Below are 19,306 nucleotides of genomic sequence, written 5' to 3'. Positions count from 1 at the left end.
CCGTGACCATGCCCCCAATGATAATCCACGGACAACAAACACCCACGCATCTGACGGCACCAACAAAAATAACAGCATCACCAATCCGATTGACTCAGCAAAGTGACGGGAAGATTCTGGTTTCCTTCCGTTTGTGATGGAGGGTTCTGGTCGCGTTCACTGACAGCGGTTCGGTGAGTGGTGATGATGACAGGAGCATTTGGATCTGGCGCGATCAGAACAGGAACTCCACGCGAATTAGTGCAAACTTTGAGCTGTTCCTGAAGCGTCACTTTTAACTAAAAGCAAAACTCTTCCGAGAAACAACCTGTCAGTCTCATTTCCGCTTGTCAGCGCCGTGCAGAAGTTACTCGTTCTGGAGGATTCCTGGCTTTATTTTAGGTATTTAAGGACAGTAATGGTTTGATTCAAAGGTTACAGTGATATCCGTGCTTGTTATTTTAAACCGCGTCCTTCTGGTGCGTTTAGACGTGTTGTAGGTCCTAATATATTGATGAGCGTTGTTTTGAGAAATTTTAGTTTATGCCACTAGATGGCACTCCACTCTAAATCCAACGTTGGCATTTTTGTTCTAATGAAAGTAATGGGGTCAGGTAGCATTCTGCGTTTTCCTTCATGGCAGGAGTGTCAAACTCATTTTTATTTTGTACCATATCAAAAGTCTCTATTAGGGCCGGTTGTGCCAGAATGTGTTGATAAAACCAATTAATCTGTTAAAATACCAGTAAACAGCTGTTCTTCCAAGATTTTGTGATTGCTTTAGTGCTTTTGTGCAATCAAAATTATAGATTTTGTGGTGCCAATTTAGAAATGTTTGTAAGGAATTTTGTTTCTTGTCGTATAAATTATGGACTGTAACTTGACATCCAGTAAGGCTGAGGCAGCAGTCACTTCAACTCAATGTTTTTGACCAATTTTGAGAAAATTTGCAGTAAAATTAAAAAAAGTAGAGACTTGTTGATTTTGTTTGAATTTTGCATATTTTTGAAAAACTGGAAGGACTTATTTGGAGTCTAGAGGGCCACATAAAAAGCTACAGTGGGCCAGATTTGACCCCCGGGCCTTCAGTTTGACACATTTGCTTTATGGCCTCAAACAGATGCATCTCATAAAATGATCATAATTCAATTCAGAAAGTGACATTCATTTCATAGATTAACTATAGATTAGTAATAAATTATACAGAAACGTAGGCCTACTGAAAAATATACAAATAGAGTGCAAAGTGAAGGCATTAGTGTTTGGTTGGGGCTCCTATTGCTTGAATTACTGCATCCGTGCAGCGTAGCATGGAGCTGATCAGCCTGTGGTTCTGCTCAGGTTGCAGAGCCACAATCTGACTCATCTTCCTCTCCACAGTCATCCATACTTTCTCTGTGTGGTAACCAGGTTGTTGTGTTTTGCAGATTTTCTGTCCAGGTTCCTCTTGCGAATGACATCAGGATTTCAATTTCTTTCCTTTATTTACTTGATTAAATAGAGGAATTAATAATATAATAAACCTTTCAGTTCCATTTTAATTTGTTGACATGCACCTACAAATATTATTGAACACTTTTACCCGCCTTAAATTAAAAAAATATCATTATTATTACAATTATTATCAAAAAGTTCTTCACTCACAAGTAGTTAAATCAAATGCATCAATGTCCCACTATTAGCAAAGCAGCAGAATAACTAAAAAAGTAAAACTTTGGTTTAAAAACCTGCTGCAAAATCAACTGAATCTGATAAAAAAACCAAATCAGTTTTTTTCACCAGTTCCTTCTCACTTTCACACATTTTAATCTCGTTTTATTTTCTAGCTTCAGCAGCAAATAAAATAAAAAGGAAAAGATCCAGGATGCTGCGGAAGAACTTTAAGGCCTGGAGCAACGGGTCGGAGGCTTACAGCAGCGATCCCGATGAGGAGGAGGAGGAGGAGGAAGAGGACATGGTGTTCGGCGAGAGCGACCAGGATGGCGTGGCGGACGAGATGATGGACCTGAGCGACCTTCCCACCGCACTCTTCGCATGCAGCGTCCATGACACTGTGTTTGAGGAGGACATGCACAGGGTGAGCCGCTGCTTTCTGCTCCACATTTCTGACAAGTGTGTGTGTGTTGGGGTGGGGGGGTGCACGTGTGTGTGTGTTTGTTTGAGTCAGTGCATCAATTTATTCATGTTTGAGTCATCTCTTCTGCTGCTTTAGTCGATCCAAGATTGAAAATCCCAGCAACACGTGCGTGGTGTTACTCAGAGCTTATGCTCCTGTCTCAAGCTACCCTGCTGAACACACTCTCATACACACACACACCTGATGCTGCTAAAATTTATTTAGCAGGAGGCATGAATGCAGGTCAGCGGATTACAACATGACTTGCACAGAATCACAAGCCACATTCAGGGCTTAAACCATCTGTCATATGGTGACTGATGGATATCATTCCACCATCAGCCCAGGCTGCATACTATTCATCACCAATTATGTCTGTGCTGTAGATTTCTCTGCAGGCTTCGTGTACAAACCCACGCACATGCATGTTGCAAACAGATTTCTGCCTCTTGAGGATGTCTTTTTTTTTCTTTTTTTTGTCACAGCTTGATCAAACTCCTGAAGCAGGAAGCTTTGGGATCATTGGATCCCGTTTTCTGGAGGAGGATGCAAAAGAAAATACTTGTAATTTTCTGCCCTCTAATCTAATAATGATGTCCTGAGATTCGTCATCCTTCCAGCTGGCATCCTTAGACCTCTTCTCTTTCCGTCAGGTCCATCCATCTCTCCAGCTTGCCTCCCGCATGACAATATCTCTCGTTAACTTTCCTCCTCCTCTCCTTGATTGATCCACTTTTTATTGAAATACAAAGCAGAAAGGCTAATTTTGGCTCTTGCATAGAATCCCTTTAACTGAATCACTCTTGCTTTGTGAGGTTGCTGTTTGTACGCCCGTTGCTCCCAGCCGTGGCGCCCTCCTCTCCCCCGTTCCCTCCTCTTGTTTTGCCTTCTCACTTCATTACGATTCACGCTCCGGCTTTTAAGTGGAAATGACGCCCACACACACTTCAGATAGAAACATGTCAATGGAGAATGCTCTGTATGTTTTAGTCAAACAAGCTGCTCTAAAAATAGAACCTGAGACATTTATTCAAACTTGGTAAATGAGGACAGCAAGCAGGGATGAGAAATGCAAAAACACTAAATCTTTTTACCGAATATTTTGGTTTAGCTTCTAGTGCAAATATCTTGGAATAAGACAAACCGAACCAGTTGCACAGGCAGATTATTTTACTTATAAAAAGAGATTTTTCACATTTTTGATTGGAATAATCTGACATTAGATCAATATGAAGGAATTACTGACTTAAAAGAAGCTACCTTTCTGTTAGTTTTGTCTTATCTTAAGTATACTAAGACAAAAAAAGTACTTGGTAAGATTTGGTGTTTTTGCAGTGAGGACATACAGTTGAAACCAGAAGTTTACATACACCGTATAAACAGACACATGCACTTTATTTTTCTCGCATCCGAAGGTAAATCAGACCAAACTTCTCTTGTTTTTGGCCAGTTAGAATCACCTGAGCCTCCTTCCAGAGTGGTTTGACGACTGGACGTTCCCATCATGTCTGTGAACCGGATTTGTTCAGTTCTACGAATCTCTCACTGATATCTTGACTCATTTATTTTGTTTTGTCAAACAAGAAAACAGTTTGTTCCAGGAGTGACCTAAAATCCACCCTATTAACTCAGATGTGTCAGTTAACCTTACATAAAGCTGTGACATCATCATCTGAGATAATAATCATCCTGTGTAAACTTTTGATTTTGAAGATGTTAAATAATAGATATGTGACATATTCTCTCTTAGTCTAACCGACCTAAACAAGAGAGGTTTTGTCTGATTTAACTCCAGACAGCAAAAAAAAAAATAATAATTTTTTTCAATTATTATTTCTGCTTTAAAGTGCAAAAGAACATAATGAAGATGTTTTTGGCTTCACTCGTCTTCTTCACGTAAACCCTCTCAGAGACTTCAAAGCTCTCCTGTTTGCTAAAACATGACATTTAGTCCGTTTCTTCTGTGATGAGCAAGAACATTGCAACCTACATATTCTGTTTGTTTTGTTGTTGTTGTTGTTGTTGTCTTTGGGCTCTTGGCTTTCTTCCAACACAGACATTACCTTCTGTGTCTACTCTCAAAAGGCTGCATGCAGGCAGGAGGACGGCCTGTTTCTGTAATCACACTCTTTTAGAGGGAGGAAGCGAAGGGAGGGACAGGCGGCGTATGGGAAGGAGAAAGTGCCCCTGCGTTTATCAGAACTACTTTGCACACTTTGTGTAAAAGCCTTTTTGCTTTCTTTTGCATCGGCACAGTTTTATTGCAGCTTTTTCTTCCCTTGACCTGCTTTGAGCTGAAACAGAGACGCCCTTGAAGTGCTCTGTGTTCCAGATCCTGCATCATCCCAGTGATAAACATGGGGCTGTTGCTTATTTATCCATTTACATGAATTCAATACAGAGCAGCAGAGCAACACATAATAACTTGAATTATGACCGGGGCCTTGATTATTTTTTTTCTTTCCTCTCCAAAATTTTATATAAATCTTGTGATTTTAGTTTTGTAGTGTTTCAAAAGAGTCAAATCTCTGGATCTCCACATATTTTGGGAAAGTTTCTTTTACAAAAAGACGTAATTTTATTTTATAGTTAATAGATGTTTTGTGTGATGATTTGTGCTATCTTGTTGTATTTTAACTAAAAGGTAAATTCATTAATGTCTGTCAAAAACTTTAAAAAACCAGAAGTTTATCCACACTAGAAGAAAAAAAAAATCATGCACATTTTTCCCTCACTGCCTAAAGGTAAATCAGACCAAACCTCTCTTTTATAGGTCAGATAACATTACCAAAATTATTTCTATTTGCTAAATGCCACAATAATGAGAGAAAGAGTTCTATCAGTGATTTATTTATTAATGTCTTTAAGATCTTAAAAGGCAAAGGTGCGTATGGTGGCCTATAAACCTGACCAGGTTCCACCAGTTCTGTCAGGAGGAATGGACCAGAACTTCAGCAAATTATTACGAGACATTTGTGGAGAAAAAAACCCCCAAAGGTTTCATACAGTTCAAAGGCAATGCTACAAAACACTGAGGAAATACTGTATGTGTAAACTGAGGGGGGGAAATGAATGTCTATTTATTTAGTGTATGTAAATTACTGATCTCCTTTATATTCTATAGCAGACTTAATTAAACATTTTCTGTGTCTTAATTTAGGATTTATTGTGTTCCTTATTTCCAGCATAATGCATCATCCCCGTAATGTATCACTGCAGCCGGTGTTAATTCTGATTTGGACATGATGGATCCACAGTAAAAAGTAAGCAAGCATGAGAGGAAAAAAAACGGTGTTTGGGCAGAGTAACAAGCCAAGGAGGTTTCTGTGTTTGCTGAGACGAAGGTCAGAGATGCCATTATAAATCGTTCTATACAGTACCGGTGTATATCAGGCCTAATCAGCGCTGAGCAAAGCTTTCAGTGCAGCTCCTGCTGCTCTCTGGCTGAGCTTTGCTTTGTCCACAATCAGAGCAATCAACCAGCTGCAAGCGTTATGCAACATGAAGGTGTTGGTTTTTTAATCTTACAGGCAATGAAAATCCAAAGTATTTCCAATTTAAACTCATATATATGTATTCTAACAAAAGGAGAAAAAATGTATACAATATAAGCTCTCTATTTTGATTAAAAAAACTTCTGTCGATACAAATGTCATCCATCCATCCATTTTCTTCCCGTTTTATCCGAGGGTCAGGGTCTCGGGGGTAGCATGCTTCAGAAGGGAGGCCAAGACTTCCCTCTCCCCGGCCACTTCTTCCAGCTCCTCCGGGGGAATCCCGAGGCATTCCCAGGCCAGCAGAGAGACATAGTCCCTCCAGTGTGTCCTGGGTCTTCCCTGGGGCCTCCTCCCGGTGGGACATGAACACCTCACCAGGGAGGCGTCCAGGAGGCATCCTGACCAGATGCCCGAGCCTCAACTGGCTCCTCTCAATGTGAAGGAGCAGCGGCTCTACTCTGAGTCCCTCCCGGATGACTGAGCTTCTCACCCTATCTCTAAGGGAGAGCCCAGACACCCTGCGGAGAAAACCCATTTCGGCCACTTGTATCTGCGATCTCGTTCTTCGGTCATGACCCAAAGCTCATGACCATAGATGAGGGTGGGAACGTAGATCGACCGGTAAATCAAGAGCTTGGCTTTTTGGCTCAGCTCTCTCTTCACCACGACGGACCGGTACAGCACCCGGCAGACGCTGCGCCAATCTGCCTGTCGATCTCCCGCTCCCTTCTTCCCTCATTTGTGAACAAGATCCTGAGATACTTGGACTCCTCCACTTGGGGCAGGACACCCCCCCCCCCCCTCACTTTTACACGTTACAGCTGTATATTTGACGCTCACTGTTTGTTCTGTAAAGATTTTTCTCTTGAATTGTTGATGTTTTCTGAAGGCATGTGAGGAGCTGGACTGCTCTGGTGGACGTTGTGATGTCTGATGACACAGCCCGCTGTACGCACAGTTATCGAGCAACACAGTAAGAAGACTCCGGCACAGAATGTTCCTGAAACCTGGGAACTAAAAGTAGAAAGATAAAGGATGTGAACAGTGAGAAAGTGATTGTGTGTGTGCATCTTATAAATGCATGTATGCGTGTGTGTGCATGGACAGTAGTAGTGATGTGTTTGCATGTGTGAGACTATAATCTATTTTTGGGTGTCGGTCCTTGGTGGGGGGAGAGCGGGTGCTTGGCAGACTGAAGGTCAGACATAATGCGGTGGAGAGTGAGCGAACGCCTCTGGCCTCCTGCAGCGGCCTGGATATTATTCTGGTGTGCCGAGCGACCCACTGCGCTTATTTTTCCTTTATTTGTTACATACAAGAAAGCAGAAAGCAATTTCAGCCAAGTTGACAGCAGTAGATGGAACAATGCGACTAAACCGAGATGACGACCTTTTTTTTTTTTTTCTCTGGCTTCCAGCAGTGCGATTAATAATGGTCACTATCTGCGGAGCATGAATCATTTTTTAATTAAAGATGTTTTGCTGAAGATAATTAAAGTGGTTAAAGAAAATGTGATCTCTAGTTTCGACTATTAAGGTGAAACAATATTCACCTTAATCATATGCGTCAAAGCAGCCTAATGAGTTTAGTTTGCAGAAGGGACATTTTTGAACATCCATTAAAAAAACACAACTGAAAGAAAAGCTTACAGAACAAAGTCGAAATTAATTTTGCATGGATAAAATAAAACCAAGATACATTTTTTTTTCATTTTGAATCACTAATCAGGGTGTGGGTATTTATCGCATCGTTTATCATTATTCATGAAACATATTCTAGTGAAAACAGAATTTGGATTTATAATTGTCAAGATAAAAATCAATTATTGATTGTAAATTTAAAAAAAAAATTAAAGTATGATCAGAAATGTTTGCATCAGCGTATATCAGTAAATTTGAAAGTATGATTAAGTGTCGTTTTGTGATAGAAATCACACTTTTTTTTTAAATAAGCGGAGTCCTAAAGAAGTTTGTTTCAAATAAGAATATTTTTCTTGTAGTTGTTGTGGTGGCATGAATGATGTGCCATGCAGTTACCTAAAAAAGAAGTAATAAATAGTCTGTTATTGCAATAGTACCACAAAATATCTCAATAAAACTCTTAGTAAATATCGCCCACCCCTATTGTTAAAACCAGATGGCGTGCAGCGTTGTGAAAAAGTATTTTTCTTGTACACTTTCTTCAAACTCAGTAATCCATAACTTGCATTCCTGCTATTTCTCGACTCTGGTAATCTTTGCCTGATATGAAAATTGCTTTGATGAGCTAAAATCTGTGACAAAACGGCAAAAACAGAAGAAACCTGTAAGTAAGCAAAACTCTTTTCCACAGCGTTATAGATTAGACTCAGGGAGAAGATAAGAATAAAGCAAAGTTCAGCACTGCATCAACAGGCACAGTCATGTAATGGATTTTAAATGTCAGCTGGTATCTGCTGCCTGGACTCTGTGTGTTTCTTCTCACGCTTGTTTATTTCCACTGGAAAAACACAGGTTTGCATAAAACAGGACGGGACTGTGGAACGCTTCAGCTCTAGGGAGTGTGTTAGCATAGCCAAAATTGTACTTAAGTAAGAGTAGCATTATGTCAACATGTTTTATATATGTAAAAAGTAGCCAAGAAATTAGTCAAGAGTAAGAAAAAGTATTTGATAAAAGGTCTACTCAAGTACTTATCACAGGGTACTTATACTCAAACTATCTATCATTTAATTTTTTAAAATTACGTCATGAGATGGACCGAAATCTAAAGTTATGTGGAAGTGTTGGTATTTTAAAGATCAAAATGAAAATAATTTATATAAATAATATAATTACAGAATAACAAAATCAGGCACAAGATTTTTTAAAGAATTAATTTAACAAAAGCTACAGGTGTGTGTCTAGTCAAATTTTGGCTACAACAAAACGGCAGAGTACCAGATACTTTACTCAAGTAAGAGTACCGATACTTTGTAATAAAGTTACTCAAGTAAAAGTAAGAAGTACAACGTAGTAAAAATACTCCTAAAGCAAATTTTTTTTTTTACAAAATCTTACTCAAGTAGATGTAACTAGTTACCACCCAACCCCAGCTTCATCTGGTACTGAAATGCAAGGTTGATACACAATAGTGGGAAAGTAATAAAAATATCACCATTTTGAAATATCTCCTATTTCACGGCTCATCTATAAAACTTAGTAATGTTTAAAACCCATTTGTTGAAAGACGAACATATTTACATCATTATATTTGTTTCCTGCAGCTGTTTTCCACCCTCACATATTACAACTTATTTTTAAGATATTATTTCTGTCTCTTTGATGTTCTGACTGTTTTTCTTCAGGGCTGTTTTGGTTAAAAAAAGGATGGTTTGTCTTCCACGGACCCACACTCCCACTACATGTAAGGGGCTGATTATAAAACAGCAAGATTAAGGATGCTGCCTAAGCAACTGTGATGTTTGTTCTTTGTCATGCCTCTGTGATGCTATTTAAATCAAGATTATTTTGTGTTTCAATCAGTCCCTAAAAAAGGTAAATCTTCTGTGGGCGTGCTCAAAAATAGCACTACAATAAAACCATCAGCTCTTATTTAACAGATGCCAAGAATAAATGGACTCTAATGAATTGAGACATAAATGCAATCATCCAGTCCATGAAATTGAAAAATGTTGCCCTGGTGATTGCTTTTAGGCATGAAAGAGGAGAATTAAGGAGCTGAAATAAACCCACAGTGAACGGCAGGCTGAGTAATAAATGACAAATTTTGGCTTAGCATGTTTTTCTTCTTTCTGTTTTGGCTGTAAATATGCTTTAAAGGCCAACATATCTAGATATATTCTTCCACTTTGTTAACTTTGATTATAGTTTTAGGTTTTGTTTAGTCACACCAGCTTGTTGCTGTTATCTTTTTGTCACTGAGGTTGTTTTTCCAGGCATGTTTATCAGGAGAGAGGCGTTTAAATCAATTTCTGCCACTTGTCTCGTACAGAAAAGAACTATTGATGGTGTAGTGATTTTTTTATTTCTTTCCTCTCTCTTCCCTCTTGTGTTTTTGCCGTTGTCACCCTTCTTGCAGATGGAAAAACAGTCATGCGTGTCGATGATTCAGTTTTTGTTTATTTCTGTCTCTTCACAAATCTTTCATCCACGTTATTTTCCTCCTTTTATTCACTGTCATTTAAGTCAGACTCTTTGCGTCTCTCCACAATGACTCACCGGATGTCAACTGTTGTTCTAATCTGGCTGTCCTGCCCTTCCTTTGAATGCTTTGTATGCATTTTCGTTTGTGTAAGAAAATACATTTTCTATATTTGGAATTTTACATAAAATGACAACAACTGGATGGAGCTGCCAGCTGCATATGTTCTTAAATGTATAAACATTATTTGGTTGCTTAGGTGTTGCATATTTTCTTAATATTTAAAAATGTTTTCATATATTCTATACATGGAAACATTTTTAAATTTGCTCTAAAATATCTACTTCAGGTAAAATACCCCTGCTGTTTAAGTTCAGAGTATTATATTAATATTGATTATTTGTTTTTATTAGCACTGTGGTTCAATCCAAAGAGAACAAAGCTTAAATTAGCGAAGCTTTAACTGCATTTGTCTCAGTTACATGTGGAAGCTGCTGCTTAATTGGTATTTACTGTTCATTAGTGCCAAAGTTTTCACTTAAAGTCTGCAGACTATATTTTCCAAACTCACTACTTGAGCTCATCAATTCCAAATATAGATGTTTAATACTTTTCTCATCCTCTGGTAAAATTCCTTCGAGTTCTTTCTTCTTCTTTGTTTGCGTCCTTTGGAAAATGGGACACATTTCTCCGAGCTTTGTGTTGTCTCGGAAACTCAGAGACGGCCTCAGGTCCTTTCATGGCCAACTTGCATTTCTTCTTTGTTGGTTTTTGTCATTGTAGCTGCAGAGATGTTTGCATGCGGGTCGGAGAGTGTGCCTCAGCCTGTACAAAGATTTGACCTGATTTCTAAGCAAAGCAATCAGTGGGACCACCGGCACGTGTCAGTCTGTGATTCCCCCCCACCCCCACGCTCTCACAGCTATAAGGCAGCTCATCTCTGCAGCTCCTAAGCTGCTGGACCGAGTTAAAACGGCAAACAGCTGCTGGTGGCCCACCAGATGTGGGCTGTGAACCAGAAACATACTATGCTGTCAGTTCCCATGTTTCAGCCGAGTTTGTGATGACTGTAGGTGAAACAACATGGCTGACACAGATTTGTTTGAGTTCTGATCCAAAACCTCAAAAGTACTCGCAACCCTTGAACTTTTTTATTATTCTGTCATGTTGCGACATAAACTCACGTTTTTACGTTATTGGAATTTTATTTGATTCACCAATTCAGCTCTGGAAACCATTGAGACCACTTAAAATGACCAGTTTCTCTGATTTTACTCTGTATCGGTTTATGTTTGAGTAAAATGAACATTGTTCTTTTATTCTATGAACTACTGACAACATGTCTCTGAAATTCACAGCAAAAATGTTGTATATAGCAGAAAATTAGAAATGGTCAAAATAATGAAAAAGATGCAGAGCTTTCAGTCCTCAACGCTAAGAAAACAAATTCATATTCATTTAGAAACAACAAAACTAATGTTTTAACCCAGGAAGAGTTCAGAAATCAATATTTGGTGGAACAACCAGGAAGTTTTCAATGGGGTTCAGTGCAGTGGGCTCTTCATTTTATCCAGATCTGTATAAAATGCTGCATATTTTTTCTGAATTCATTTGCATTCAATTCCACTTATTCAACACTTCTGCTGAAATTCCAGCTCCAGGTTTTTCGCGGTATGTTATCCACAAATGTGAGATTTTTGTTCATTTTTATTTGTTTCCTCAGATTGGATGGAAATGTCAGTGAACATCAAATGTTAAGCTTTGGCAAAGAGTTTTATTTAAATCTAGCTCTTAACTTTTTGAAGCATTTTACTATATCATTATGCTTTGATCTAATCAAACTTATTGTTGCTTTTGCTGTATAATATCAGCATACTCGTGGTTGTCAATAGCAACCAGCCCTGTCTTTTCTGGCGTACCTCAGGTCTCTGTGCTTCTGTTTGTATCCCAGCTCTAAAACTGGGATATAACAGAAAACCTTCCTCCCAGCCCCAACAGCATGATGCTGCCTCCACCATGTTTCACCATGGAGATAGTGTTTCAACCGATTCCATATGTTTTGTGGGTATTTATGTGGTTTATGGCTGAATGAAAATTAGATTAAAATGCACAATGCATTGGGTTATATTTACATGTATTGGAGTAAACACATGCCACATTTTTATTTTGAAAGCCATTCATAATTTTACCTCTCAGTTATGCACCGTGTGACTGGAAAAGTAGCTAGAATTCATTTATTATTTAAACTGAAGATATGTTTGAACCAAAACACTGTTTTGTGCACTTTTCGCCAAATTGATTTTTCTTTTCTTTTCGTTTTTTTTGCCTGAACCGTCTTTTGGCAAAAAATGACTTAAGCCATTATTTCAGGAAGGTGACTATTTCTGAAATTAGATTCATTTTTAGGCCCTTAAATATTAATTAACCAGGAGAATTTAAGGGAAAGCATCTGTGAACCTCTTATTTATTTATCCTAAAACCAAATAATTGCAATAATTGTTTTTGTGTAGCTGGACACAGAGCTTTTCTGTGTTTAGATGTGGTTGCTACATGATGTTAAAATCAACATTTTTGACATCCCATCTTCCAGCAGTCCGCTGAGAAACGCTTAAGGCTTTAAAGCAGAGTTTATCTCTCTATGTTTGTCGTTTTCGACTGTTGAATGAAGCTGGAAGTATTCACGCTGACTCATGTGCTCAGCAGAAGCACACTGACGCCTTGTTTTTGTCTCTTTCTCTTCTGTTTTTCTCTACTTTTTAGTCCTTCTATGGCTGCGCCGCTCATCAACCCCGCACTTACTCACCTACGCTCTGTAGATGTGTCTCTCTGCCCTGTAGACATTCTTTTATCCTCCCATCCCTCTGCCTCCCCCTGGCTTCCTGTGCCTTTACTTGGCTGCTTGCTTTATAAATAGCTTGGCCTACATTACAGCAGCTGCATTGGCGCTGGCACCGTGAGTTGGTTTGGCTGGGCCAAGTGAGGTAAGGAGAGGCTGGTATCAGAGCGATGGAGAAAGCACAGTTTCCTGTATTTAGGTGTGTTTGGGTTCAGCCTCTTGAAGACCACAGGAAGCGCATACCTGCAGAGAGTCTCTGCCTCTCTGCAGCTCTCTGACTCTGAAGCTAGTTTTAAAGGTTATTGTGTTCATTTTCAGCTTGTTTTTACAGAAAGATTTTTCATATTTGTCATAGTTGGGGGGTTTTTTGTTAATTTTTTCCATTGAATAAAAAATGCTTCATTGTTTCCCCTGATGCTTTGTTCGACTTTGCGTGGATTTGCATGTATGTGAGCACCATGATGATGCATAAATCAGAGCAGCATGATGATCCACTGCCCTGATTTTTCCCCCCCTCCTCTGCAGAGCCTTGCTACAGAATACAAATTCTGCTTGCACCTCATCCTTTGAGCGTCTCTGCTGCATTCCTGCTTTCTTATTCTCTGTTTGTGCATGTCATGCATGCTGCAATATATACATTTCTACCATTTTTAAAGACGCAATCCTTATTTAAGGAGCATAAACTCACATCTGTGGTGTGATATTTTTATTTCTGTAGATTTAGTAAAAAGACTCTTGCTTTAACAGCTTCACTTGTGGGTTAGCTACGGCTTAGGCAAATGGATTATACTTAAGGGAATGTTTCTATTTTAGGAAATGTACGTTAGGGGTGCTGCTGGTCAGTTTTTATTTCCCTTGGCAGAAGCTGGCTTGATATATATATATTTTTTACTCCTCAAAGTGTTAGTGCCATCTTGTAGGTAATGCAAATTTGAAAGATTATAATTGCTAAATTTAGTTTATAAGAAAATGTAAAAAGTATTTTAAATTATTATATTTCTTAAAGATGCAGTCTTCAGAAAGTACCTGAGACATAAAGAAAATGGTTCTGTAGGTTTTTGCTTTAGTTACATTTTTATTGTATGCCTTCATTGTTTTCTGGATCATGATGATAAAAAGTTCACTTGGGAAATCTGGACATTCTTCAGCCAAACAAGATGTTATTAATTCTGGGGGATCCCAAGAGCTTCCCAGAGCAGCGGTGATCTACAGAGGACTCCTGGTATTTGTGGGATTTAGGAGCCACAGCTTCCTGTACATAGGGGAGATCTGCAAATACTCCCCTTTAAAAACACTTATAACTGTCTATTTTAATAGTTCAAACTCAAAATATGCTTTCATACGCACAGTGGAAACTGCCTTAGCATTACCACAGAAGCTAATATGTACAGTCTTTCTTATTTTTTTTTTATTTATTGGGGTACAGTCAATTAGCGCCATGGAAAAGGAAAGTGGCTCCTGGATTGGCTGCTGTGCAAACGCCAGCTCATAAAATTGTGCAAATAAACATAAATTTGTTTAATGGAAACACAAGTTAGAAAAAAACTCATACTTGTTGCTAAGAAGTTTTTGTGCTAGGATGAGGTGGTTTTTCAGCCAAACCAAAAACTGGAATGGCAACACTTTTTTGCATCACGCTGGTTTGTACACAGCAGCAAAATACTTATTTGTAGACACTGGTTTATAAAGGGCTTGTTGCTTCAATACCAGAATAATGTCTACTGCGGCTTTGTAAACAAACTTATTCAGTGTGATTTTAATGTCTTATGCAATGGAAACACTGCAGTTGCAAAATATATATATATATATATTTTTTTTTTACAGTCAGAATATCGAAAAAGTTTAGCACACTTTTGTAATGGAAACTCAGCAGCACTGCATCTAGATAATACTTTTTCTTTTGTATGTTTTAGATTTGCTCTGTGGAAAAATCTGCAAATAGGCTAATTTTCCATGAATAATCTGGAGTTTCCTTCCACAGAAAAATCCGTCAGGAATAGACAAATCCGCAAAAATACTGAACTGTGAATAAGCGGAGCTTCACTGTGTATTTCCTTCAGTCAGTTCTGGGTCTATCCTGGAATCTTAAACTTAATTTTGTGGTCAGAATTCAGACAGCGCTCCTACATTTATGTATACAAAAATCTCAGGCCTTACAAGCATTAATGGCATCCTGTACTCTACTTGAAATGCTGCAGAATTTCCTAAGAAGTCATAAGTCTTGTTCAGACCCATGTAACACACCGCTAGGGTTCGACAATCACTTAAGCTTAATTTCAAAGATACAAAATAATCAAAGTCAACTAAATGATATGTAATTGTTCCCAACATTACCTTCTCAGCATGCTTTTAGTGACACAAACTGTTAGATAACGTCCTTAGAATGAGAATACATCTCTAGCTATCATGAATTTTACATGAAATAAAATAAATCAGGATATTACAAAATGACAAACACCATCCATGCTGGTGCGATGTTTTTATTTACAGCCCGTCCCTTGCCACCATTGCGCCACACAGGGCATTACATTCTACTTTGCATTCCTCTGATCGGTTCTGTCGCACCTGATAAGAACAATTGATCACCCAGGTTGATGAAGCACTTTTCTTTCTCTCTGGCCTCATTCTCAAAGCCCTGCTGTTCCTCTTCTTCATTCACAATTCTTTGCACAAACAAAAGAATACTTCATGCCTCCTGTCTGCTGAAACTGTTACAAGCTGTGTTAAGCTAGAAAATCAGGTCATGTTGTTCTTGTTTCACCAAAAAAACTAAATAAAATTGAAGAACAATCTCAGTATGCCAGCCTGTAAAAAAATCTCTCTGCTTGAAACCATATGTCAGTCCAATAGACCTGGTGTTTTGCATAATTTTACCCAATGTAAGAAGAAGTCAGACTGTGGAGAAAACCCATGGAAAGCCATTTTGTTTTCATGAAGCAGCAGAGCTGTTCATCCCTGCTGCTATACAGCAGATAGAAATTAATATGTCAATTCACGGGTTTCTGCACTTTTATACTGAAGTTGAAGTTATTCATCAGGAGTTCACCTCTGAATGGCACAATAAACAAAAACAAAAGAATAATTTTAGAGTGGCCTAGTCAATGTCCAGCCTTAAATCTGCTTGGGATGATGTGACAATAAATAAAACAGACAGCTGAAGCTCAGACCCTCCACCAACATGGCTCAGATAAAGATTGTGTGGCAAAAATTTCTCCAGTGATTTAAGGCTTGATAGCAATTGTTTCATTTTTATGATTTTTTTTCCCATAAATAAATTACTCAAAACTGCTTTTTGTGTTTACTCAGGTTATTGCTATAAGATAATGAAGTTCATTTGAAACAAACAAGAAGCCACTGCTCTTTGTGCCACTCTACAGTCTCTGCTGAACAGGCTAAGCTAGACTGCATTGGATAAAATTGAAAAAAACCAGGATAACTGACGGTGTTTACTCAGATTGAGGACTAAAATTGCAACATTTATTGCATTTTCAGCTGCTGCAGTTTGCTGTCACACTCTTCTGTGTAAACGATCCAAACCATTTGAAAAACATGTTCTCCTCCTTGCCTGTGGGGGTGCTAAACCAAGAACTATTGCAGAAAATGACACAAAAACCTCAAAAAAATAGCCAGGGAACGAGTGCAACTTCCTTCTTCTCAAAATGTAAACAGAAATGGAGTGGCGTCATATTTTAGCGGTTGTAGGATTTCTCTTTTGTCTTTGGGAAAAAGTCATTTCTTCTGCGAGGTCTTGACATGCTAGCGTTTGTTTTGGATGTATTTACCCAGAATGCCCTGTGCTATAGTCCGCTTAATGCATTTGGAACGATCTCCAGTTCGCTTGATGTTCACATATGGACTTGAACCGCACCAAAGTTCAACTTCAACCGAACCGAGATCTCCCCAAACAAATAGAATTTGATTAAACTGGACTAAAGATGGCCGGTATGAACGCACCCTCAAAAGCAGCAAACTTAGAAGATGATGGTCCAAGTTTTTATGCACCAGGAAGCTTTTCTTTCACTTAGGTTTCTCCAGACTTTGAATGTTTGTCCCTAACCTTTATAAAACTTTGTCCCTATATGGCATAAATAAATGATCAGAACCTTTGACGAGCTGGAGGCTTCATTATCCTCCAAAAAACAGAGAGGATTTGAAAGTAAAGATGACACTGTCGCACTGCTTTGTTACCTCTGAGCGCATGATTAATGAGCTGTGAGAGGGCTTTGGAAAGAATGTCTAAACCTGTCGCATTACATCCACCGTGCTGCCTTCTCACAGCGCAGAGAATTGAAGAAATGAAAAGATTTCCTCCCAGGAGAGGAAGAATCTGACGGCGCTCTGCTTGTGGGAAGACGTGTCGCACTTCCTGATGTGTGTGGCCAGTTTTGCCGTTTACAGGCAGATTTTTCCAAACTGGAGTGACTGACAGATCGTCTGCTGGAGGCGTGTCACGGTCATTTGCCCATATCTTCCTCATGTTCTCCGTCTGCTCAGTTTGGACGCTGCCTAACACACACGAAGACATAAATAACTCTAACCGCTTAGGGCCTCAATATTAATGGCTCATGGAGACTTAGCTGTCTCAGCTGCTTGAGCAATTATTATTATCGTTATGAAATGAAGGGCTGGTAAGAGAGATGATCTCAGTGATGCGGAGGAGACATGGATTGTTATGCAGCTCTGTAATGGGTTTGGGAATTTTTGGAATGATTGTTCTTCTGTTGTATTGGAAACTCAGATTAACAGGATAATGAAGGGAACACAGCTCATCTAAAATCAACAATCCAGCTAAAGAAGAGCTTGAAAGATGTTCTTTCAAAGATTCCACCTCTGAATCATAACAGAGAGAAAATTCACACACCTGTAATTTGGGTTTTAGTGTCATCAACCACTTTTAGCATGCAGCACATTTACACGACTGCTGATCATTTCGTTTTTCTGATACCTCAAGCTGTGTCAACTGCAGTTATAAAGCGTCACATGCGCTTTGTTATGCAATTTTGCCTTTACAGGGGGAAGAAACGTTCATGAGGCTGAGCAGTTCTGACAACGTAGCTAAAGCTGTGGTTCAATATGATGATGCAAGAGAGAAAAAATAACTGAAACTTAAAGTTCCTTCATGTAGAAAGGTGCAAATCTTATAGAGAAAAGTTTAATTCCTTTGTGTCCTTTTAATGTATGTTTATGTTCAAAAGCAAGGTCACATTTCTATTCTTTTTGCTTTACTGGATAAACATGTGAAATGACTCTAAAGCGCTGCACCAAGGAATTTAGAGGAAGCTAATGCTAAACGCTAACTTAAATTCAAATTATATCTGCCTCTGAAAGACTACAAACCTCAAACATCAGTTTAATTTTGACATGCTCTATAATTTCCTTAGTGTATCTTGTTTTTTATTGTTCGTCTTTTGTTTTTATTTGTTCCTATATGTTTCTTGTTTGATGTAAAGTTATTAGGGGGGAAACAAACAACTTGCGGAAAGGAAATGGATCTGCTGCGTAAACAGTTTTCGCCCCCGTCAAAATAAGAGCATGAATATAAATGTTCAACTACGTGAAGAATTATTTTGTGCCTGATTTCTCTGGGAACAATTGCACACCACACTTTTCAGATTTTTTAATTAAAGACACTTTGTGTTGATTTTTGCCTAAAATCCCGAAAGTGGAAAAAAGTGGTTTATGGTTGCAACATGGCAAAATTGGACAAATTTCAAAGGGTGTGAATACTTTATTTTCGATATTATGAATATGACCGTAACACTAAGAAAGGTTTTTAAAAAAATACAAGAATAAAGTCATAAAAATACAAGTAGTATTATTAGAATAAAGTCATATTCGATTATTATCTTTATATTCTCGAAATATTGTGACATTATTCTCACAGATTTACATATGTTCTCACTGCGTTGGAGTCCAAAATGTGTTTGTTTGTTTGTTTTTTTGGCAGCTTAAAAAATGCTGATTTAAGGCAGCAGCCTCTCCGCTGTTTTATTTTGAAGCTGCGCCATTTCTTAATTTATTCCCTCAAATGTTTGCGCCACATTTCTCCGCGCGGCAGCCCTGAAAGCATAAAACGGTAATAATAACAAGATGAAGCGGAAAAATCCGGACGGTGAATTCTGCAGTGCGCCCTGCTCGGATCGTCGAGCAGCAAGCAAGCTCGGTATAGTGGCGTAAACCCGGACTAACGTAAGGCTGATGATGACGTCAATGTGGAGTCAGAACCGGGGGGAGAGGGGAGGGCCGGAGAGGGAGTGAGATCTGTCCGGCTGCTGCAGCATCACTCTGAGCGGCGCTTCAGTGCAGTGAGGAGTCCGGCTGCTGCAGCTCTCCGTCTCTCTGGACGCTACCTCAGCTCCTCCCGGAGGAGAGCGCTTTCTCTGCGACCCGCTGGCAGGAACGAGCAGAGTTTTGGCTCCGTTGCGTTTTTCCTACCAACCACACAGGGGAATGCCATCCATAAATATGAAACTGGAGATGGTGACCATCATCGCCTGCGAGGTAGACACCGAGGTGTTTACGTCAGACAAAATGCAGGTACGCTCCGCATCCTACACATTGTGACCCAAATTGTTGAGTTTGCCCTTAGCTTTGCGGCTGTGCACCAGCTGCTGCTGCTGCTGCTGCTGCTGCATGCTGCCCTATAGATGCATGCATGTCTTGGTGACGTTGAATGCAGCCCTTCCCCCCCCCCTCCAGGCGAGGATTTTTATCAATGGGATCCGCAGCTCTCCAAGACGCACCGACGCCGCGCCC

The 19,306-nt window shown here is 39.2% G+C and overlaps 1 protein-coding gene across 3 annotated transcripts in view; it reads left to right on the top strand.

Moving 5' to 3' along the window:
* The window catches only part of rcan3 (regulator of calcineurin 3), a 46,281-nt gene continuing 26,975 nt past the window's right edge, over positions 1-19,306 (top strand). The window contains exons 1-2 of one of the 3 annotated variants that reach the window (XM_032546920.1): positions 1-173; positions 1,806-2,056. In XM_032546920.1, the coding sequence (XP_032402811.1) occupies positions 1,844-2,056 (213 nt within the window). In that variant the 5' untranslated portion in view covers positions 1-173; positions 1,806-1,843. Of the gene's footprint in view, positions 174-201; positions 382-1,805; positions 2,057-18,773; positions 19,088-19,306 lie in introns of those variants that run through there. The other 2 variants (XM_032546921.1, XM_032546922.1) reach the window with 2 other exon arrangements.

Source organism: Xiphophorus hellerii, chromosome 19, assembly GCF_003331165.1.
Source record: "Xiphophorus hellerii strain 12219 chromosome 19, Xiphophorus_hellerii-4.1, whole genome shotgun sequence".
In the NCBI taxonomy this organism is placed as follows: Eukaryota; Metazoa; Chordata; class Actinopteri; order Cyprinodontiformes; family Poeciliidae; genus Xiphophorus; species Xiphophorus hellerii.
The sequence above is the reverse complement of the archived record's forward strand: the minus strand, read 5'-3'. Positions and strand labels throughout refer to the sequence as shown.